Consider the following 23,768-nt stretch of genomic DNA (forward strand, 5'->3'; position numbering starts at 1 on the left):
CAGACTCTTGCCAAACACTGCGGGATGTGGAACCAGGGAGGATTGGAAATGAGCACATCAAGTGGCTGGAACCCGAGAGGAAACGAACACTGAGCATGAGGCTGACTCACCCACTGTCATGTGTCGTCGTCTCACACATACTTGCTGAGTTCTTTGTTTCCAAATGGCTCCAGCACCAACAGTACAAATCTGAATTGTTGAGGCAAAAAAAAATAAAAAAAATAAAAAAATAAAACCTAAAATACAAACTTTTCATTTCTTTTTGTTTCATTTCCTTTTTAACACTGCAGAGAGAGGCTTCTTGGCACGAAGCAAATTATATTGGAGAAATTTTGAGTGTAAGAATGAAGTCGTGGCTTGGGGAACAAATTTGAACACAGCAACTTCCCCCTTTTATTATTTTTTTTAAAGTGCTTCTCCGTCCGTCTTTGCAGCTGTCGGTGATTTTGCGGGCTGCAGTCATGCATGTCTGGACGGTATCTCTCATCTGCGCCCTGATCTCTGGTAAGTTCTAGAATCCATGGCGATTGTAGCTGTGTCTGCATTAAATGGCTGCACTCATTGTAAGAGGGTATTAACCTTTATAGATGACTTAAAACCAACCTTTAAATCTGTGACGTAGCGTCACGGTGCTCTGAAAGGAAGAAGCGATAGATGTTTTTTTTTCTTAGGTCATATAAATCTGACATGCATCTGTATTTACAAGGACGATTTCTGTAACTTTGCTGCCACTCTCACTTCTGAATACATTTTAAATGCACATGCAACACTTGGAAGAATCACAGTACATGTGATATGGGACTGTGGGACATGTGGATTAATTGCATTAGTGCATGTCCCAGATGTCGCAAAGACAAAAGTCATTGTTAATTTTTAATTTTTTTATTTTTCTTGTTAACATACATAAAATACATCTCGGTCATACGCTTAACGTTACAAACTGTAGAGAATCTGGAGGGAACCAGCAGACACCAGCGTATTCCAAAACTTTTTAATTGGACACCTAGGAAAAAAGTTTCTGTCTTCGGAGGTCAAGTTAAAAATGTAGAAATACACCACACAGGCACATAAAACAGAATCTAATCACTGCAAGGCACAATTAGATCTCTGCATGTCTAAAATCTGCTAGCCCATGTGGTTCAAGACACAAAGGTCTGGAGTCAGAGTGAAACGATTTTACCAGGGCTTGTTTCTGTTTTGAGAAGTGGATGATTTTTTTGGGGTTTTCTCTCCAGCAGAAGCTGTCAGGAGTGCCATCCAGGCCGCCGCTCCCGTGCCCTCGGTCCCAGAGCGAGTCCAGGCCGTGGCGGGCTCCTGCGTGGTCATTCCCTGCACCTTCACTCCCTCCGACGCTATTCTCGGCCTGTGGAGGCGGAAGGTGGAAGTCCGAATGAGTTTTAGAACGAGGGGCCCCTTCTTCTCTCTTCGCAGCATTGCCTTCAACAGCGAGAACAAGGGTCAAGTCAGCGAGCAGTTCAAGGACCGGGTGTCCCTGTTTGGGACCACCTCAGGTGGAGACTGCTCGCTGAGGGTGGAACAGATCCAGCGAAATGATGCCCAGGGGTTTGAGATCTCACTGAAGAGGAGGGAGGATGAACACTGGGGGAAGGCGAGGAAATTCGCTTTGGAGGTTTTGGGTGAGTCTGGCGGTTTTGGCGCCTCACAAATCAAAGCTGCTGCAGGGGAAGTTTCACAGCTGAATCACTCACATACAATGCTTAGACAAGAAAGAAAAAGTGGAACAGGAAGCCAACACAGGTGGAAGGTCCAACAAAGCACCTGGCATGTGTGAGGCTGCTCCACTTGATTAGTGAGTGTGCATGCAGGACATAGTCACTGAAGGGGAAGGTAGAGATAAACTCCCCTCCTACCAGCTGCCAGCTGATAAACAAACAAACACACACACACACACACACACACACACACACCCTTTATTGGGCAAGGAACCACATTTGGTCACTTCTGCAGTCTTGTTATTACATAACATGACAATAACATCAACAATAATATTATGACTACTACTGCTACTACTGGTACTACGATTATTAATACTACTACTACAAATAATAATAATAGTAACAATAATAGCAAAAAAAATTACATCGTTTACATTGTTGTCACTTGGTTGGTTTGTTTCTTTTCAAACAATTCCAAATGCTGAAATGAAGGATGCAACCTTGCAAAATAGCCTCTTTTATATAGGCAACATTGTATTCATTGACTTCATATTTATACACATATATATACTTAAGTACTTAAGTACTTAAGTACTTTATACTTTAACTCAAGCCATTTCTACAGCTGCCCCATGTCGTCTTGGAATCTCTCTGTAGTTTCTTCACTTACACTTTTGCTCCGTCCATTTCCTCCTTTATCATCGAAATATTTCATCTCAGCTGTCTTGATGCACTGATGAATGCACTAATGAAGCTCCGTCCTGATTGTCTCTTCTGTCTGACAGACACTCCGGAGGCTCCCGTCATCAGCGGCCTGTTGTCAGCCACCGAGGGGCAGCGTGTCACCCTGAACTGCTCCGTCAGCTGTCACTGCCCCTCCGCCCCTCCAAACCTCCATTGGATTTTGGAGAAAGGGTGGAACGACTCAGAGGTTCAGAAGGATGAGGTTCAGATTCTCCTCTCAAACCCCCACAGGCCAACATTACTTTCCTCCCTGTCCTTCACCGCCACTCACCAGGTGAAACCCAGGATCAAGTGTGAAGTGCGCCACCCGGGAGTCAGAGCACTGGCCACTGCAAAAATTCTGCACATCACATGTAAGCAAAGGCTTGATTTTGCCAATTTTCATATATTTGCTGAGTCTGACACACTAAAATGTCTGTTTCTTTCTTTTTTCCCTCCTCCCACCACCTCTAGTTTCTCCTAAGGATGTGGTGGTGCAAGTCAACTCCCTGATGGTTCTGGAGGGCGGCACTGCCTTGCTGGTCTGCTCCTGTAAAGCTGACCCACCGGCCACCGACTACCGCTGGTCTTACAGTCAACATGGACACACGGTGCACCTCCCCCAGCGCACGCCAACCGTGCGGGTGTTCAACGTGACCCGAGACATGACAGTCCGCTGCTCGGCGAAGAACCTGATCGGCAAAGGAGAGTCCCGGCCCACAATGCTGGACGTATATTGTAATTCTTTTACTTGTTGTTTGCTCACATTGTAATGCCAAATGGAATGATTCCCATATCTCCTGGATCCACTTCACGCGTCCATACTGAAGGGTCAGCTTTTGTTTGTCAGATTCACAGCAGGAAAACTAGATTTCGCCACAACCACTTGGTCAAAAGCTATCAGCTGCACTGCATGCTTTTTTCTAAAAGAGGGATCTGCAGGAATTAGGCTCAAAATCTAAAACAAAAACAAAACAATCCAGCTGCCTTTCGAGGTTTAATGACCTGTTGACCACACAAATATTTGGATGATTTAAAGCAATATTATATCATGGCGGCATATTAGTTTATTATTTTGGAAAGGAAAAAAAAACAATTTGCAATGTTCTACTAGCAACATTTATTAAGGGAAGTGGATATGGTGCGACTGCTTCACGTGTATAGCAAGGGAGGTTTTTAACACCTTGACCCATCTAACATATCAACTCAAATGTAGCCTCGAATAAATAGTGAGACAGCGCGTAAATACAGAAGTTTCAGTCAGTTTCAGTCAGTCTCAGTCAGTCTCCGGCCTGTAAGTTTTCTAATTCCTTCCTTCCCTCCTCCCAGATAAACCCACCATCCTGCGGCTCTCGTCCAGCTGCCGCATGCAGGATTTGGATGTGCTATGTCGCTGCTCGGTCGACTCCAACCCCACAGCGGCAGTCACCTGGAGTGTCAACGGCACCGTTCCGCCTCACAACTACAACACGTCTGTTTCATCCGAGCCCCACGTGCTGACGGCGACGCTGCAGGGCCGCATGGACGAGCCGCTGAGCGTGACGTGCTTCGTCGTCAACGCGCTGGGAAACGACTCACTGGAGCTCTTGCAGCCAGGAGAAGGTTTGGATCTGCTGCAGTGCTTTTCCCCAGGCATCTACTTAATAGTACTTGAAGGAAATAACCTGCAAGCGCATGGAGGAAAAAATGTATGTGTGGTTTCGCACTGGAGAGGCATAGTGACATCCAGGCTGAAATGCAGCGTCTGTAGAAAATTGCTGTCAGGGAATGACTGAACGTTATGTCGACCAACTTCTGTTCTGGTTTGCGCAAACAGACACAGCTGCTCTGTTGTGGATGGTGATACCTGCCGTGGCCACCTGCCTGCTTGTATCCCTTCTGTCCCTCCTATTCTTCTTCTGCTGCCGCTACCGGCGAAGGACTGAAAGGTACCAGAGGCGCTTGTTTTGTTTGGTGGAACTGATTCGTCACGTTGGCTTCATTGTGACACCCCTCCACCTGCTCCGCCTTGTTTTTCAGACGGGCCCTGAGTCAACGTCCGGCCGGGTACCCAGAAGAAACGGGGATTTATCAGGACCAGATGCCCCTGTACATCAACTGCACAGAAGTGTCTCATATTTACACCAACGGCAGCTACCAGCTGGTGTACCAGAACTCGACCCCTGTCTTTGTTAATACCAAGCAGGTACCGAATTGTCTGCAACTTTTTAATTTTTAGTATATAGGTTTTCATTGAGAGCAGTGAATGGACAAAAGGCGTCTGCAGCTTTGACTCACTGGCCACGTTCGTACTGTACTGTTCTCTTTTTCCAGATCCATCCAATTAGCAGAAGATGGGGAGAGAGACGAAGAGAGGCCGGACACGTGGACAGACACGCAGTTTCGGGAGTCAGAGGCAGTGGAGTGATGGAGACGGCGGCTTCCGAGGACACAGACACTGGCATCTATTTGGAGATCCTCTGAAGCTTCCCTTGGCATGATTATTAGCTCTTCTGATATACTAGATTCATAGTTGAATTAAGTTAAATTTATGAGTACCTTTAACAACTGCCATATGTGTAGATGCATTTCAATCACCACAAAACTGAACAGAGTTTACTTGGTAATTATGGCAATACCAATATCAGAGAGCGGAAATATCTGCCAATACATAAGCTGTAATGAAAAACCTTGTAACTATGCCTTGTTTTGCTTGCCACTCAAAATAAGGAACTGCAATTCTGTTCTCATATTTTGTCTCGAACAATTTCTTTCAATGATTTGTAGCTACTATGTGACTAATTCTGTGAAAAGAGTGAAGGTGAAGGAATTGTTTCATTGGAGCTTGTGTTTGCTGGTCAAACTAGATGATGGAACATGGATTTTTCACTGTCACACATTCTTTTTTTGTGCATGTCTCAAAATACAATTTCAAGTATCTGGACATGTTGTTCAGCATAAATACAAATGTGTCTGTATAGGTCCAACAATATATGGCATAGATGCTCACAGTCATTTTTTTTTTTTTTTTAAGGAGGAAAGAATTTCAATGCTTTTCATGAGAGGAGAAATTATGTCATAGCAGATGTGTCTTTGCATTAAGAACAGGTGTTTGTGATGTGAGTTGGCATTTTCTTTTTCTTGACCTCAAATATGAAGGATTTCTCTACTCATTATTTCCTGAGCTTTGAGAAATCATCCAGAACCAACTAATACCAGAACCAGAATAAGCTTAGGTCCATTCTGTTTGTTTGGTGAAGCAAATAATACAAGAACTCTGTCTCTCAAAAGTAAAAAGGCATATCCCATTGTCCAAACAAAAGATGAATAAATAAAACTAAAAAGAAATATGTCCTTTGTTTAGTTTCTTGTATTCTGACCATTGTGTATTGCTGTCACAATTTGCTTGTGCAATAAATTAATAAGTAAGTAAGTAAGTAAGTAAGTAAGTAAGTAAGTAAGTAAGTAAGTAAGTAAGTAAATGAATAAATAAAAAATACACTTATTATCAAACGTAACAAAGACACTGAAATACCATTTGTTGCCACTGGTGGCAGTAGAGTTTGTCCGTGCCATATTTTGATTAAAAGAAGAAGAAGAAGAAGAAGAAGAAACTGAGCGCTCGCATTCGCTGCAGAAGAACAGTGACCGGAAGCTGCGTCGCCGCTCGTACACATTAGGGTTTGGGGCTTTTGGTGGGAAAATGAGTTCGCCCTTTCACGCGTTTATTGTAAAATTAAAAGCATAAATACTCGCTTCCTGATATGTATGTGACGTCCAAACCCGCGGCGGTTCGTCGAGAGTAGTGCAGATTTAAACGTACACATGTAAGAACCGTCTAGATGTGCTAACTCTGCCAGGCTAATCAGGAAAAGTTCATGCTGCCCATTGTTTGCTAGCATTTCTGTGACGTAGACGCTAGCCGCAGCTCTGGTTGGCGCTAAGCGGCCACAAAATTAGGTTTCAGTTATCAACAAACAACAACGAAAAAATCTGTTGTAGACTGAATACTGTCTAAAGTCCATATATTCTTAAATTGACACTGCATCATTTCGTGTTGGGCGCTCGTTTGTTTTGATTTTTAGCGGATAGTTCATTTGGTTTTCCCAGAATCGACGACAACAATAATAATAACAACCATGCCAGAGATCAAACTCAAGCACGTCGTGTCTTGCAGCACCGAGGACACAGTAAGTGCACCTGTGTGGATTTATGACCAATGTTTCGTGGAACTGTTCCTGTTTACCATTCGCTGTCAAGTCAAAAGTAAGCGCTGCCTTTTCCCATCACCTCTCATGATGCAAAATAGACCCACAAAGCGGACAACCTGCTGAGCTCAGACACCTACAGGAAGTGGAAGGCGGCCAAACCAGGGGAGAAGCAGATATCCGTCATCCTGCAGGTAACTCCCACGGTTTGTTGTTGTTTTAAACAGCAACATTGTGGCCGTGTGGTTTCTTGGTTACTTGAACAAATAACATTGTAATGTCCCTCTGAATGTCTTTCCATCATTTCGTTCAACACGTCGACATTTTTGCTAACATAGTTTCTGAACGCAGTCACAAACTCCTACATAGGTGGTGACTTTCCTAATATATTGTTCATAAGTCTGAACAGATGCAGTGAGAAGTACTTTAATTGGTTTCATGCAATATGTTTTTTGCACTCACTGATATTTCTATGACCATATGATATACTAATCACTTATTATCTGTTGTTATTACATTTTACCTTATCTCTGTCTGATTGGTGACACGGGCCTCACATATGCTTACATTAAATATCTCCTTGGCTGTTCATCAAATGATGGGAAAAATTGTTTAAGCTAATCTTTTTTTTTTTCATCTTGAAGCGTGTGCTCATGCATTCCTCTTGTAAAATAATGAATAGCGGGAAACATATCTGCTTTCTGTGCATCTGCACCTCCTCACCTCTAATCTCTGCAACCTGCTGTCCTCCCAGCTCGAGAAGGAAGAGCAAATTCACAGCATTGACATCGGAAATGAGGGGTCGTCGTTCATCGAGGTGTTGGTGGCCAGTTCCTCAGCTGCCAGAGACCAGGACTATGAGGTAATCCTCCTCAGTATAGCACAATTTCTGGCTAATTAGAAGAACTTATATGTTATAAGCATATATGTTTCAATGTATGTATAAGTATTGCCTTTCTCTGTTTCAGGTTATTCTGGTAATGTCTTCCTTCATGTCCCCGACGGAGAGCCGCAACGGTACCAACATGAGCCGGGTTCGTTTCTTTGGGCCCAACCAGCTGCAGAAGAGCACAGCACAGCGCAAATGGGACAGGGTGAAAATTGTGTGTAGCCAGCCGTTCAGCAAGGTAAGGACCTCGTCATCTCAATAGTGTTCATCAATCAAATGCAGGGTAATATATCCATCCAACTACTCTGCTGACTCTCCTGAACGCTGTCAGCTCGAGTCAGGAACAAAGCATTTAGTCTGAGGAATGTTTTGACTATCGCGCTGCATGGCTGCTGCACCTGCAAATGCTGAGGCAAAATAAAGTTTGCTGCTGTGTAAAGTGTGGCACCTGTCAGGTTTTTAATCAATGCAACCGATTGAATGTGAGGTAAAGTGATTTTTCTTCTTCTTCTTCTTCTTCTTCTTCTTCTTCTTCTTCTTCTGTCCGCTTTGTAGAACATCGCCTATGGACTTGCCTTTGTCAAGTTCCATTCACCTCCAGACAAAAACGACCCTGCTCCTCCGACGACCTCCCCAGTAAGTCATGAACAGCTTTGTGACTTTCATTCATCAGTGGTTTTTTACCACCCCACACTGTACTTCTCATCATGTGGTAATATCGGTTGTTTTTTTCTCTGCCAACAGAAAGTGACAAAACTCGGGCAGTTCAGGTTGAAGGACGAGTCTCCTTCATCCGGGTCCAGCTTGCAGCCCGGCAGCCTCTTCTTCAACCGAGACAATGCAACAAAGTCCAGCCCTTCACTCAAAGGTAAAACTAATCTTCTGATTCTAAGGCTGGCGAAGCTCTGCTGGATTTCCAGCCTTAGAAGCATAGAAAAATTCCTCAGCAACTTTTTTTTTTCCAAGCTTTTGTTTACCATGCTTTCAATCGTCTTGTAATCAGGAAAAAAATTCATTGACTTTTTTTTTATCCCCCCTTTTAGTGTCTCCTCAGAGTCAGAAGTTAACTTACGCTGCAGCCACCCTGCAGACGGGCGGCAGCTCTACCTCGACAGAACAGGCATCGTCCTCCAACTCAGCCTCACAACAGGTACAAGACATCACTGGCTCTCAGGCACAACCGCTGAAACTGTTTTCAAAATGCTGATTCAGCAAAAGCTTTCGTTCTCTCCTGACAGCCACCAGCAAAAAGGAAATTTGAGTTCAGCAAAGAGCGTCAGTCCGCCACTGGGCCTCCACCCTCCAAGAAAATGAGCATAGCTGAGTCACCCGAGGCCAAAGCTGCCACGCCAAAACACAAGCCGAGCCCAGCCAGCACACCCAGTCCGTCCACCCCGAAAGGTAACGCCCACCCCTGTGCCCGGACCTTTGCGTTCAGATCGTGTTTTCATTTAAAAAGTGTTTGTTTGTCTCCAGCCTCCCCGGCTCAGAGGTCAGCTGAGAAAAAGCCAGACCCCAAACCCAAACAACAGAAAGCCAAATCCGAGAACGTGCCGCAGGTGCCGTTCAAGCGGCTCATGGAGGGAGTGGTGTTTGTCCTCAGCGGCTTCCAGAACCCTTTCCGAGGCGAGCTGAGGGAAAAGGCTCTGGACATGGGTGCTAAATACCGTCCAGACTGGACGCCAGACTCAACTCACCTCATGTAAGTATGATGACTGGTTCAACCGGTTTGTTAGCTTAGCGTTTTGCTTCCTGTTGAGATGAGTGTCGACTGCAGTCCATGCACAAGAATTTTATGAACGTTCTTGTGCAAAGTACAAAAATCTTTATGTTCTTCAATGGACAGGATGGAAAAAAAGAAAAGCAGTTTCAACACAAACTCCTAAAAGTTGGCACTGAAAAGTGTGAGTGACTAAAGTTTCACTTCACCTACCAATAAGCAAGTCCTCTGGTGGCAAGGGCAGCCCAGACATTGGCCTGTCAAGTCACAGTAAAAGTCGACGAGAGGGTGCTGAGACAATTAGGAACCAAAGTCCAGCAGATGGAAGATCAATACGCACAGCCACTGCAGAATGTTGTTCGGAGCTTCCTGTTAGAAAACAAAGCCTTTCTTGAAATTCTGGTATATGAGAAAAATGAGTCTGTTTCGAATGAGAATTTTTCCTTGCTGGACCCAACAGACCAGAACGGGGTATATAATATTTATTTCGGGTGGGTGAGAGTAACTGAGAACAGAGAGTAACCAGATCCATTCCTAAATTATTAATAATTTTTAAAGCTCGCGCATGATTTTCACAATGATGTCCTCCCAGCTGAAGTCTCGGTTACACACATAAAATTGATCAGCATAAGCAGAATGCACATATACACATGGTTTTTAATTAGTCATCGACATTAATCAGGGTTGTTTAACAGCACCGTTAGCACTTCAGTGTAATTCAGTTTGATTGTATCGTGATCCCTGCTATCAGTCTTCTGTTTCACTAATAAGGTTCTCTTAACCTTACACTGTGTGTGTTTGTGTCTGCGTCTCTCTCTCTCCCTCTCTCCCTCTCTCTCTCTCTCTTTCTCTCTCTCTCTCTCTCTCTCTCTCTCTCTCTCTCTCACTCTCTCTCTCTCTCCCACCCTCCATTAATCTCCAGCTGTGCCTTTGCCAACACGCCCAAGTACAGCCAAGTGAAGTCGGCAGGGGGCATCATCGTGCGTAAGGAGTGGGTAATGGACTGCCACAAGAGGAAACAGAACATCTCCTTTAAACGGTAAGAGAAGTCAAAAACAGACCAAAAATGAAGGTGAGCTCACCTGACGCTCGCATCTCACCTGGTTAAATCTCATTCCAACTTTCCAGCCGCCAGGGTTTTTCCACCTTCCTTGAAATTATACCAGCTTCATATCCAAACATCTTCCGTTAGTAGAAGAAGGAACAGCTACGAGCTGTTTTGAAGGCGCTCCGAGAGGAGGCTTCCACTGCCAAAGAGATTTGTTTTCAAGATGTTTATTGTCACGCACATGTGTAGAGGAACATACATTGTGAAAAGCTTGGGTTGGGGGTGGCTCCAGAGTGTATACACATAGAGAAGAAAAACAGTAATAAATAACAATACTACTGATAAATAAAAATGCTAAGATAAATAACAGTACTAGTAATAAATAGCAAAAAAAAACGGTTTTTCAGCCTGCTTGTGGTGGTTTTGGTGTGTTGATACCTTTTCCCTGAAGGTAACAGGTTGGACAGACTGATGTGGGGGTGTGTTGGGTCTTGGATAATTCTCAGGGACTTCCTGAGGCAGCGCCTGGTGTACAGCTCCTCCAGACATACTGTGATGCGCTCAGCTGAACACACCACGCTTTTGAGGGCTTTGTGGTCTCTTTCTGTGCAGCCCCCAAACCAGCTGGCGAAGCTGCTCGTCGGCAAGATTTCAATAGTCCCCGGATAGAAAGCCCCAATAATTTGTAGGCTCAGGCTGAACTTTTTGAGACGCCTCAGTCCATACAGGCGTTGTTGCAACTTTTGCAACCACCGTTGTTGTGTGTTTCTCCCATTTAGCCATTCATCAGGAGGTGGTTCTCTGTGCACCACTGCTCTAGATGGGTGACTTCCTCTCTGTATGCTGCCTCGTCGTCTCCAGTGATCAGCCCCACCACCACGTGTTGTCCGCAGTGTAGTTGAGCGTACAGAGAGTACAGGAGAGGACTGAGGACACGGCCCTGCAGAGCTCCTGTGCGGACAGTCAGTGGGGAAGGAGGTGTGAACACCCCGCAACAGTTGGTGGGCGCAGGTTTTGTGTGGACACTGCAGAGGCAGCTGGTTAACCTGAACTTCTAACTAACTTATTTGGCATAAAAAGAACAGAAACATGACCAAGCTTGTTCTCGGTAGAAAAACCTCCAGGTGGCCGAACCAGCAGAAGTACATTCATTTGTCTTCTGCTTGTTTCTCCAAGCCACCTTCCTTTCCCCCTTTTTCCAACACGGGTCAGCGATCATGTTTTTTCCCCCCCAGATGGACGTGTGAGATAAATCCAAAGGATTTAAGCGTTCCCTTCTGGCGCAGCAGATTAATTATTTGACTGCGAGGCTCAAAATGAAATATCGACCTTTGGCACGGCCCAATCGCACAGACAGGAAGGAGGTGGTGTTTTTTGCAGCGGGACAACAGCTTGACTTGTAGTTTGGGAACATGTGTGGCCGACGTTTGAGTCCACATCTGATTTTTTTTTTCTTCCTGCTGAGCCGTGTCTGGACGTCGGCACTCATGCTGATTGATGAGCGTCAACCGTAACCTCACCCTGGCCCACGCAGCAGCGGCGGTAGCACTGGGTACAGGGTAACCTTGAAGTGCTGATGCCTGCTGCAATCCCTTAATCGCCTGGCAACGCTCCTGCAGCTCGCCAATTATGTGCGTCACAGCTGAAGTGGGAGGGGCTTCTTGGCAACACAAATGTCCCAGTGATGTAGAGAGAATGCGGCGTCGCAGCCGCACGTCCCCCACTGCGTCAGAAAATAGTGAGAGTGGTGCACCCACCGAATGAGGTGGCTCCCTCTTAAATCAGGAAATTCCATCATGCTTGTTGCTTCCCTCGTGGCAGAGATTAGTTCATCTCCCAAGCAGGCGCCCACTCTGCCCCAAGAATTCTAGACAATTTAAATGTTTTTGTTTGTTTTTTTAATAAACAGGATTAAGATTCCTCCACAGGAAGGAAAAAAAAATGATATATATATTTCCACCACACACTGAAAATGACTTTCGCTGACTTCACAGTTGTTTGAGTTGTTTACTTCAATAAATGTCAGTAAAGGTCATTTTCAGTGTCCAGTGGATTTATTTATTTTTTTATTTTCACTTTGAATATTAATTATTGAATTTGCTTGTTTTTTTTGTCTTGTGTCTTGCTTGCTCCAACGTAGACTAATGTCGAACTGAAGTTGTCTGAATTTCATGGTTGTTGAGGTGTCACATGACAACATTTTGTGGGAATTTTTCTTCTTTCTTTACCAACTCGGAAAAAAAACCTAATTCAAGTGAACGATCGAGGGATCAACGGTGTGAATGCACGAGAAATGAAGTCGCCGTAAGCATATTTATTAAGTCTCACACAGCCGCCACTTAATGGTTTTTGAGCCTGCTGGCATCGACAGGTCAGTCATGCATGTGTCTGCGTGCATGACTCCTGTCTGTTGTCTCCTAGTGCAGTGTTTTTCAACCTTTTTGAGCCACGACACATTTTTTACATTGAAAAATATCCCATGGCACATCACCAACCAAAACTATTACAAAAAAAGGCACTTTTTTGCCTCTTAATGACAATATGACCTTTAAATCCCTCCTTAAAACTCACCTGTTCATTTGCTTAATCCTTTTTTTTTTTTTTTAATCTAAAGCGTCTTTGAATGTCCATAAAAGCACTATATAAGTCTAATGTACTATTATTAATAATAATAATATTATAACTATATAGTCTGTTTATTTATCGTCACTGTGTGAAAGCTGGGTCTCTTTTGTACGCCAGGCTGATCTCCTGGGAGGAATTGAGGGAAGAAAGTGGGCTCACATTCCTTTTAAAGCACAGTCACTCGAAATTTGAAATGTTATTGTTTTTATAGACTAATTAAGTGAGCATGGATACTTTTTCACGACACACCTGACGTTATCTCATGGTAGATAAACACTGTCCTAGTGTACCGTTTCTCGTACAGAAATCTACATTGACGTGGTGTCTTTCCAACATTCTTCTTTCTTTCTTTCTTCCTTCCTATTTTAGATGCAAATTGAATCAAGTTACTGTCAAAAAATAATTACTTGTGTCTAAAAAAAAAATTTCTCTCGCACTTTCAGTGTGAGTGCACACACTCTCTGAAAGCTGTCATTAGTCTGCCTGCTGATGAACATAATGAGTTATTTTGACGTGTGTGTGTGTCATTTCAAAGCGCAAACTGCTGTCCAGCTCCGGCAGTATCAAGATCCTCCCCCCCATGACCCAGATATTCTGCATATCAGACAGAGAAGAACATGGAAAACTCAGATAAATGAGCCCGACTGAAAGCACCTGGAAGCCTAAACCGAAGCCTCTTAAGAAAAAAGAAAAAAAAAGTGCATTGAAATGAGGAGTCCACCGCAGCCTGCGTTGTCATTCCCTCGTTTTGTAACAGTGCCAGACACGCACACACACACACACACACACACATACACACCCCACCCACCCCCCTGTTTTCCAGAATAATCCGTTCAGACCCGTCCTGCGTCTGCTATTGTGCAGCGCGTTGAGTGCGCTGCTTTGATGATGACGATGCCCCCCTTATTTAAAAGCTGCATCTGCTATGGGTAATTAAAAGGAGCACTTACTTTGATGATGACAAGTGCCCTGAAACAAATATGCACGCTCACACATGTGCGCACACACACACACACACACACCACGCTGCCGCTCTGCCGTACACGTACGCCAGCGCACTCTGCCCGCCGGGCATCTGCAGGCCGAATGTGTGGCTTCACTTAGCCGCTGGCCGTGCGCGCGTGCTGCGTGGAGAGCGTACTAAAGAGGCATCGGCCAAGCAGCCCAGAAATGCTCCCTCTATAGTTACTAGTCATTGAGCGAGGGTGGAGATGGAGTGCAAGAGGTGAAGGAGCAGGAAGAGAGCGCAGGAACATGTGAGATAATACGTTTCAATAAGAGAAAGCGATTCTTGTTTAAAAAAACAAAAAAAACTACAACCAACAGTCCAGACAGGAAGCAGCACCCATCCTAAGGTGGATGAGGGCCCTTTTTATGTTAAACTCATAATATCTGCACACAAACGCAATTAATAATCTTATATCGTTGGAAAGCCTGTTATTCCCCCTTTTAAATGGTGCCACACTTGTAAGGAACTTGTGTTTGTTGGGTGAGCAGCAGAGCTCAGTATCTGGGTTGCGTCCCTGGAAAAATGTATCAAATCTTCTCTGCCGAGTCAAGCAGCTTATTCTGCTGTTGCTATTTCCTCTTTTTTGAGCTTCTGGTACCCCCAGGTGCTGCCAATCAGGTGCCTGATTGGCAGCACCTGTGAAAATAGGTTGTGCTACAGTGGCCAGTAGATGATCTGGATAGAGCCGAGCGAGAGGGCAACTTCAAGCTGCAAAACCAAGTTTGCTGCATTGTTTGGAGTGAGCCCTCGTAGCGTCTCCAAACAGAAGGCCAAGTTCCATATTACGGGGGATGCCAGAGAGACAGGCCTCGTTTTTTAAGATTTGCCCAGACAATCCGGACCAGACTGCACACAGTCAATCTTCGGTCTCACAGGGCTGCCAGGAAGCGAATATGTTTTGTTTCTTCAAATTTCATCATTTATCATTTATCATCCAACCCACCAAAAAAGTGTCAATGGCAGAATTGGCTGTTTGTTTTGACATTTTTCAGGGGCGCAACCCAGATATTTAGCTCTGCTGCTCACTCCACAAATGCATGTTCCTTACAAGTGTGGCACAATTTAAAAGGGGAATAAACAGGCGTTCCGACAATATATGATTTATTTCCAAGAAGCATTGTTAAGACAAAGGAATAATCTACCAAACACAAATGTCCTTACTTTTTGTGTTATGTTCAGTTAAATGATACATAAAGCAGTATAGCCATAGTAAAGTCTTGAAATGAATTCATAATCTCTTTAATTCATTCCGATCCTTCAAGAGGATCTACATTATGCATGCTGCCACGGAACACTCAAAGCCTCCATTGTGTGTCATCAACCAGTCGCATTTCACAACTTTGGTTCCCCGACACCTGAAATGTGTCATTTTTGTGACCAGGTTGTTGCAGTCTCATATCCCATCAACTCGCCAGGTGCAGTCCCATTATGCTCAACAAAGCCGTTTCCCTCGGGAAACCTGATGATGGGAACGCGTTGTCTCTCCGTGATTCCATCCCCGGCACTTCATCCTCGTTGTCTTCTGCTCTTCTTTCCTTCTCTGATGGAGGAGGACGTCTTCTTAAGATTTTTTTTTCCCTTCAAGAACTACTTGCCCCCAATACCTTCTTTGTTTCAATCTAGTATTCACATTAATTTGTAGTTTGTTTACAAAGTGTGTAGAGAATAGCATTTTAACTAAGTCGATGCTGCCTTTTCCCCCCCTAAATTTGGTGAAAGTTTGACCTAAGTAAGCTATAAAAATGAGAAAATGGACACTTTGCCGTCCTGGTCTGGATGTAATTAGTTGCATGTTTCCGGTGTCTGCAAACCCCCTCACTGCCCTGTGATGTGAAAATATAGGCACATGAAATAATTATGATTTTAATTAACTTTTAAAACTCGACTGTGTGAATGTAAAAAGAAAATTAGATAAAAATGATAATGATGGCAGAACCATATTCTAAAACCTGGGGTCAACAGAACGTGCCAGTGATTTGATCAGGAAATGAACTAACCAACAAATGAAATGGCGGATTGTGTCATCAGCACGGCGGTTATTGCCGTGTTTAATCACAGGCCGCTTCATTAAAATGAAGCCAGCGCCATCTGTAAAACAATCTGCCGCTGATCTGGCCACGTGCTAATTAAATGTCATCATCGGCGTCTAGGTACAGTGTGTTTGCCTGTTGTTTTTCATTTAATTCACTTTTTACTTCCTCCCTCTGCCCCCTGGGACGGCAGCTGCTGTAAAAGCTTCCTTCCCATTTTGGCTTTACAGTCAATGTGTTTTGACCCCCCCCCCCCCCCCCCACACGTTTCTCTTCTTCTGCTGCCGTTCAGACTCTTGTAACATCGGCACATCAGGCTGATTAACACAAAGCACCGTGGTAACGTTGTAGCCATTATGACCCAACGCGTCTGGTGAAAATCTCCTCCCTTCGCTCCGACGACAACTTTCATCCCTCTCGCCCCTCCGTGCTAGCCAGGCTGAACGGGAGCGGGACACGTGTTCTTGTTATTGTTGTTGTTGCCTGTGGCCTTCAGTCGTGCCGACGCATTGCGCTCACTCCCCTTTTCTCTTCCGCCTCCCCCCAGTTACCTGATGGACGGAGCCGAGTCCAGCTCGGAGAGCGAGATGGAGGTGGACGACCAGAGCGACGAGGAAACGAACACAACTGTATGTTTGTTTGTTTTTTGAAGGCGAGTCTATTAAAAAAAAAATATATATATATATATATAAAATAAACTCTCCTCCCTTGATGCTGCGACTCTTTCTGCAGCCACAGAAGAAGGAGAGACAAGCGACTCCCAAGAAGACTCGAGATGTGAAGGTTGAAGACGATGAGTACGCTGGCTCCACTGATGTCGAGGAACCAGGTTTGTATGAGCTCACTGTGACGGGGTGGAAAAAAAGAATTGGAAAAAGTTGTTCTAAATACATACTTTTGAGAAATAATTACCAGGTTTGCCTTTGGAAAGACTTGGTGAAAAACATGCTTCTGGTCAGCAGGGACACGGTTGTTTGTTGTGATGCAGTGAGATGATGGTTATGTGTTTGTGCTTGTTAGTAGAGAGACATGCCTGTTTTTCTGTCAGAAGTAATATTTATTGATGATATCTCATCAACTCACCAGATGGAAAAAAAAACCAGCACAACTGTAGCAAGTGGACTTAAAAATGGAAACAAAAACCGCATGGACTGATTTCCTCCTGCAGACAGTCGGCCGCAGGCTTGAAGGACTGTTGGCCCCTTCTCGGTCGTGTTTTGTATATGCAAGTTGTCACCCAGTTGGCCTGAGACAGAGCGACGGGACGGAGGGAGGAGATGTGGCCAGCTGTGAGAAGTGGAAGCGGAATTATGACAGCAGAGACTTTTTTTTGTAGCGAGCTGCTAAATAAGAAAAGCCTCAGTTTGATGAATGTCTTGTTATGTCACCGTATGTTTTTCTTGCTTATTGGTTTAATTAATGCGGCTATTAATTAAAACATAAGACTGTGGTCTTTCCAGCAGTTTAGACCAGAGCTGACTCTCAGAGGTGTGGATGTCGGCCGAGGGATAAAACGCTGGACCGTCACCGCTCACGAGGCCAATGGTCGCGAACAGGTTCATTTTCGTGGAGGGAAGGGGGGGGGAAGCGCGCACGCACGCCAATTTGACGGATGAGCCGTGAGGCGAGACACATTGACTGTGTAGGGACTTGTGCATGATTCTCATTTCTATGTTAATGTGAGGCCAGGAGTAAAGAGCTGCGAGGTCACATACACACAAAGCGAGAGGGCGTCTTTTTTTTCTTCCTTTTTTTTAATGAATTGGAGTGTTGTTGTCGTCGGTTCCGCCGCACTCGTCCACGCTGGATCGTTGTGTAACGACGGCGTCGAGAGCGAGGCGGCCTCCTCTGAAAGCCGTGATCCGCCAGACTTGACCCCGATCAGAACCGTGGCCGGCCATCATGAAACATTGTCCAAGAAGTTGTGTGTGTGTGTGTCAATGTTTTTTTTTCTTGGTTAATTCCACAGACTGAATGCTGCCTGTCACCTTCTTCTTTTTTTTTTCCAGGCGGCGGCGACGACGACTCGGCTGCGGACACGGAAGACGAGCTGCAGAGGTAAAAGCGCAGCAGAGTCGTTGTTTGTTTGTCCGTCTGATCGATCGATGGATTTATTTTCTTTTTTAACGGCCACTGGAGCTCACGGCCTCTCAATAGGGGCTCCTGAAGGGCCATCAGGGGGCTGACTCCGCTGCGGCTGAGGTCGACCTCTGATTAACAACCGGCCGCACTGATGCTTCTGTTTTGTTGCGCTTGAATCTGTTTAGCGCAGACATGCACTTTGGGAAATAAAAGGCTGCAACACGGGAACACCTGTTAGTCACTTCCTCTGTCTATACCCAGTGAAACCACAGACTGTTAAGGTTTCGTTTGAATAATTTCTAAATTATTTTGCAATAAGCTGGGCATAATATATTTACTGTACATGTGCACATCGGTCTAATTTCTTTGAGTACCATGCATTTTAGGCAAGAGACAGAAAACATTTTTGCGGCTCATAACGTTAACGTGTTTTTCGCATCTTTATTTCAATGTCGAGAATCATCGCAGCATTTCAAATGTAATTGCTCTATGTGACAATGTGTTTTTATTATGATGATCAGGGGCGACTGCGGCTCAGGAGGTAGAGCGTAAAGGTTGGCGGTTCAAATCCTGCTCCGTCCTTGTCTGTCGTTGTGTCCTTGGGCAAGACACTTAACCCTAAATTGCTCCCAGTGCGCCTTCCATGGCAGCAGCCACCCATCGGTGTGTGAATGGGTGAATGAGAGGCCTTTGTGAAGCGCTTTGGGATACCGCGAAGGTGCTAGAAAAGCTCTATATAAGTGCAGTCCATTTGCCATTTAGCATGATCGGAGAACCTAGAAAACAGCATCAACGACGTGTCGGTGAACATAATCATCCGATGACACCCCAGTGGCCAAATATATCAGTGTCCAGTAGTGGGCAGTATTGGTATGTATTGATTGATGTATTGATTGGTTTGGCAGCTGTGCAGAATAAACCACCCCCGTCACTGGAGCACCAGTGTTGGATTTGCACTCGTTGTTACATATTTGGATGCAGTCGTGTGACCCAAAGTGGCAACAAAAATCAAGGAAGCGCCGTTTTCAACAGCATGCAACAGTGCATGAAATTCAAAATGACCGCAACCCTGCCGGTCGCAATTGTTCCTGGCCGCGTTTGCACAGTCACGGTTGGCAAAATTAACAGAAGAAAAGCACGTGTGGGGCATGTGGCAGACCGGTGGCAAATGCTTTATCCTTTAATCCCTATTTCAATAAAAAAAAAGACTTCACTCGCCTTCCGAGGCAACAAGCTGAGAGCCTCCCTCCCCTTTGAGACGCTCGTCAGGAGGTCACAAAGCCTATTAGTTACTACAGGACTCAGCCCACCCTTTTTTTCCCCTTTCTCCTGGTTCCTGTAATAGGGTGGAGAACGAGAGCCGCCAGAAGAAGAAAGCAGCAGCGGGAACCAAGGCGGTGAAAGACGAGGACCCCTACGGAGGCTCCACAGATGAAAACACCGACGCCGAGGACGAGCAGGACCATCCGGTGCCCGAGCTGCCAGGTGAGGCGGCTCTTATCCCAGCATCTGCCGTCAGCCGCCGACCAGAACAAATGTCCTGCGCTGCTTATCAGCCGTTAGGAGAAAAGTCACACTGAGGAAACCCCGCCACGCACGCACACACACACAAAGTCCTCTGGCTCTTTGCATCCCGCCTCACCCTTTCACAAAAAAGACACTGCTGTTTTTTTCTCTGGCTTAACTTTTTTTCTTCTTCGTTGGTTCTCCCCCAGACTTTCTGAGCGGCAAGCACTTTTTCCTCTACGGCAAATTCCCCAACAACGAGAGGCGCCTGCTGTTGAGATACATCGTCGCCTTCAACGGGTGAGACCTTGACCTTGACATTTAACGGATGTATAGAAGGAAAAAAAGCCCAACCATCAACAACCAACAATGTCTTTTATTTCAGAGCGATGGAAGAATACATGACGGAGAAGGTGCAGTTTGTTGTGACCAGCGAGGGATGGCACGACTCCTTCGAGGATGTACGTTACGCTGTTTTTCTCTTCTTTGCCCCTGCAGGGATTTGTGGTCACATGTTTCAGAGAGAGGGTCCAAAGGTGGCCAGAGTAGCTGCCTTTTTCAATTATAGTTTTCCCAAAATAAAAGCGATTATTTCTAAAATATTTCTACAATAGTACAATTGCGATTTGCAGGTGTTTCCATTGAATGGTGCGAAGCGCACAAGCCGTAAAATCCTGTGAAATCTCATCCTGCGAGATTTACGAGTGTTACGTTTGCGTTTGTTTGTTTGTTTGTTTGTTTGTTTGTTTGTTTGTTTGTTTACGTTTGTTTGCTGTCAAGAATGGTTTTTGTATTTTTCTCTTTTGATTACTTAAATATTACTAAAAAGATTCCGTCTCCTCCTCTGTCCAAACATGATGCACCATTTTTACTTAAAGTTAACTGGTCATGTGACCTTGTACGTCACGTCGAGTGACGTGTAAATGCGAGAAAAAAAAAATGTTTTCATGACACTTTTGCGATATACCTCTATATCAATACGTGAGAGCGTAAAATCCTTTTACCGAAATATGAGAGATTTTTCAAATTTTAGGCGTTCCCATTACCAGTGTTTTATTGCGATATTTAGGTTTTGTGCAATTCTAGGGGTACTGGAAACTTACTCAGTGTCCCTGTCCGTCTTTATTTTTCATACTGTATTTAAAAAGAGGCACTCAACAAGCCTCCAGCCTCCTGCTGACACTGAGGTCAGAGGTCTCAGAGGGCGGCGCTAACGCCTGGCTGGGGGTCTCTGGACGCCTCTTTCTAACCTGCTAGAGAGGGTCATCAGTGCCCTTTGTGACATCACAGGGGACTGATTTCCACCGCTCCTGGGTTTGGCACGCACGTCCTGGAAAGTGGAGCACGCCAAAGAAGTTAGGAATGGTGTTTTCCCCCTCCTGGGGAGGTTCACTAGCGGCACAGTGACACCTGTTGTAAGTTTGAGACGGTGAACTTTGCATAAAACCTCTGAAGTATTTGTTTAAACATTCAGGCCTGCCGACGTTCACGCTGCGGCTGTTTGAATGTAGCAACTTTGAAATTGAATTATGCAATTGCAAATCAGACCCGGGTGCTTTTTTTTTTTCTCTCTCTCTTTTCAATTCACCTCCACGAAATCACTGCTGCTTGACCACTGCAATTCACAGAGACGTCGCTGGATTATCACTGCCGCAGCGCGATACTTCTGTCTGTCTGTCTGTCTGTCTGGCCCGCACCTCACTTCACTCCGTCCGTTGATGTATGACGCCAGCGCTCGTTGACCTCGGGCAACCTCTCACTCTCTCCCTCCCTCCTTCTCTCTCTCTGACTCGGGCCGCAGGCGCTGATGGACAACGGCAATCTAAACTTTGTCAAGCCAGCGTGGATCTACGCCATCAATGAGCGGCAGAAGATGCTTCCCTACCAGCCCTACACCGTCGTCCCCTGAGGAGTTTGCCGTGCACGCACACACACGCACACACACACACTCACACATTTTGTCATCTGGTTAAGCGTGAAAAGGGAAGAAGCCTTGGTCGCATGTTTTTTCAGATTCATCGTCTGATTTTTTAAGCAATAAAACCAACATTTATCTTCTTCTTTTTTTCTCTCAACACGTCTCCTCAGTGTGACAAACATTTTCTTTTCTTCTTTGGTTTTGGCCAAGTTGAAGATCCAAATAGAAAAACCTGCTCGACTTCCATGTTAGCATTAGATATTTTAGACTATTCTCCTTTTTATTTGGTGGATGTTTGTCAGGAAGGTGACCCCTTCACTGCTGTTTTCAGCTCAACCACTCCTGATTCAGACTCTTTGACTCAGGAGCCGTTTTTATTGCCTGCTCACAGTCTTTGCCGCGGCTTGCTGCCGTTTCCTTGGGCTGCGTCGAGAAAAGAGTTATCACCCTGTGCTGGCTGCCAGCGGCACTGATAAGACTGACTGACTCTGTAGCCGGCAGACCGCAATAACACCAGCCTGAGGTCGCATGAGGAAAAAAAAGGTGCCATTTATTTATAAAGTTCTTCCCTTCCAAATGTTTGTAAAGAAGACAAATAATGAATTGGGACACTGTTGGTCCGTGTGTGTTTGTTTCCCCTCTTGGTTTTATTTTAGTGACTGTGTTGGCTCAATGGATTTAATCAGTCTGGGTTTGTCTTGGTTTATTTGTGCCGGGAATAAATATTTCAGGAAATAGAAAGGCCCGTCGCAGGGAAAGACGGACACTGGCGCTTTTCCATCGACCTAGATTTGCCCGAACTGCTCTCTTCAAATCAAACGCTGCGTTCGTTTGTGTTTGCTCATTAACATTTCTTTTTTTTTTTTTAATCTCTTGTAACCTTTGTTTTTGCTTGATTTTTTTCCCCCCTTCACCTTATGACTTCTCTCACTCCTCCCTCCCACTTCCCTTTACTGTGGCTTCTGACTCAAGAGACTTCTTTTTCATTCCCTCTCTCATCTCAAGGCCTCTCTGCTCCTGCTAATTTACTTCTCATCCTGCTCTGAACCACAAAGCCTCGGGGTCTTCAGCTCTCTGGTATAGGGGATTTAGAAAAAAAAAAAAAAGCGCAATAGAGAGGGAGAGGGAGATCACCTGCAGGGAAGATAGAAAAAGTGCAGAGTGCATGTTTTGAAGGTGTCAAGGATCAGATTTATTTATTTTTTTTGGTAAATTCATACACGTATTGCCTCTGGGGGCTTGTTAAATCAGTCTCTACCAGCCCTGTGTCCAAACGCTGATTTAGTTATCATAAAGCTGAGGGTGCGAGGTCAAAACCATCGCGGCCGGAGAAAATCTCATCTGGACGCAAAAGTCAAACGTTTACCTCTAAAGTGCTTGAGTCTCGTCAGTTTACCTTGTCGTCTCTTCTCTCCTCTGGACTCTTGTTACTTTTGATCCTCACCATCATCTCCACACAGCCCTTCTGCCGCTGATTTCTTCCATCATTGTGAAACTGCAGTTCAGAATGTCCTAGTTTTTGTCCCGACAAGTAGAATTCTGCACCACCACAAAAAAAAGAAGGTGTTTTGTCTTTTGTATGGTTTTGATTACTTTTATAGAGATCTTTAATGAATCTTTTTGTGTGGGTGTTTTTGATGTCAGAAAGTCTTATTTTGCCGTTTGGACAAGGTTAAACTAAGAAACCTGAATTTTGTAATGTTTTATGCTTTTTTAAATGGCACTGTTAATAAAACTGCTGAGTCAGACTTTGATGTTGATTTATTAGCCCTCTGTTTCCTGCTAGCTTTGTTTTGTGAAAAGTGATGCTTTGTTGAACCTTCTAGGGGTTTGGAAGGGCACAAAAAGACAAGGTGACCACAGAGGGTGGAGCCAACGGCTGCCTGAAGGTGTTGTCACCAAACTGGGAGAGGTATCTCTGCACTTTGTGACATCACAGAGGTTGATTTTCAGAAAAGTGTGTCTGGGTATTGAAGTAAGCAAAATAACCAAGCGATGGACAGAAAACATTGGTAAAATTAATTTCTGCACCCTCAGCTGTGCAATGTGAGTAAAGGAAGTAAAAGGTCACACATATTAATTCAAATACCATAAGTGTGCATGCTGACCTTCCATGTGAGACGGATTAGAAAGTCCAGCACAGTCAAAGGGTTAAAAATGTTGTCTCGATCAGCAGTGAGTTTATTTTTCCTCCCACTGTGAAGGTCAAAATGTGGCGGAAAATTAAACCCGTGGGCTAGAAGTTGGTTGACTTATGGCACTTTGGAGCAGCGGGCTGTATTATGTTATAGCACCTGAAGAAATTGGACGCAGGTCATGCTTTCTAAATTTTCAATGCAGTGTTGGAACAGAAAC

General features: G+C 44.8%; 2 protein-coding genes across 3 annotated transcripts; both read left to right on the forward strand.

Moving 5' to 3' along the window:
- Positions 1–409: 409 nt before the first annotated feature.
- On the forward strand, positions 410–5,728 carry LOC142899626 (sialoadhesin). Of its 2 annotated transcripts, none has more exons than XM_076043309.1 (8): positions 410–504; positions 1,236–1,637; positions 2,462–2,773; positions 2,874–3,137; positions 3,729–4,001; positions 4,216–4,327; positions 4,419–4,584; positions 4,713–5,728. In XM_076043309.1, exons 1-8 carry the CDS (start codon positions 462–464, stop codon positions 4,860–4,862), a joined length of 1,722 nt encoding a protein of 573 aa, XP_075899424.1. In that variant the 5' UTR covers positions 410–461; the 3' UTR covers positions 4,863–5,728. The 2 variants fall into 2 exon arrangements, with proteins under 2 accessions (XP_075899424.1, XP_075899425.1); XM_076043310.1 differs by having other exon boundaries at positions 436–504; positions 1,239–1,637.
- A 302-nt stretch (positions 5,729–6,030) lies between these two features.
- Positions 6,031–23,161, forward strand: xrcc1 (X-ray repair complementing defective repair in Chinese hamster cells 1). The gene is made up of 17 exons (XM_076043187.1): positions 6,031–6,568; positions 6,688–6,780; positions 7,341–7,448; positions 7,555–7,713; positions 8,031–8,111; positions 8,220–8,343; positions 8,519–8,625; positions 8,714–8,876; positions 8,952–9,177; positions 10,118–10,234; positions 16,455–16,536; positions 16,640–16,736; positions 17,917–17,965; positions 19,335–19,474; positions 19,705–19,795; positions 19,881–19,956; positions 21,297–23,161. The coding sequence occupies exons 1-17, from the start codon at positions 6,518–6,520 to the stop codon at positions 21,402–21,404; spliced, it is 1,872 nt and encodes a 623-aa protein (XP_075899302.1). The 5' UTR covers positions 6,031–6,517; the 3' UTR covers positions 21,405–23,161.
- Positions 23,162–23,768: the final 607 nt, after the last annotated feature.

Source organism: Nelusetta ayraudi, unplaced genomic scaffold, assembly GCF_046127955.1.
Source record: "Nelusetta ayraudi isolate G7.1 ecotype Tasmania unplaced genomic scaffold, CSIRO-AGI_Nayr_v1 ptg000074l, whole genome shotgun sequence".
NCBI lineage: Eukaryota > Metazoa > Chordata > Actinopteri > Tetraodontiformes > Monacanthidae > Nelusetta > Nelusetta ayraudi.

Coding starts and splice junctions, on each gene's coding strand:
- LOC142899626 (XM_076043309.1), top strand. CDS start 462: ATGCATGTCTGGACGGTATCTCTCATCTGCGCCCTGATCTCTG. Junction 4,002..4,215: donor GCTCTTGCAGCCAGGAGAAG/GTTTGGATCTGC, acceptor TTGCGCAAACAG/ACACAGCTGCTCTGTTGTGG. Junction 4,585..4,712: donor TCTTTGTTAATACCAAGCAG/GTACCGAATTGT, acceptor CTCTTTTTCCAG/ATCCATCCAATTAGCAGAAG.
- xrcc1 (XM_076043187.1), top strand. CDS start 6,518: ATGCCAGAGATCAAACTCAAGCACGTCGTGTCTTGCAGCACCGAGGAC. Junction 8,344..8,518: donor GTCCAGCCCTTCACTCAAAG/GTAAAACTAATC, acceptor CCCCCCTTTTAG/TGTCTCCTCAGAGTCAGAAG. Junction 8,626..8,713: donor CCAACTCAGCCTCACAACAG/GTACAAGACATC, acceptor CTCTCCTGACAG/CCACCAGCAAAAAGGAAATT.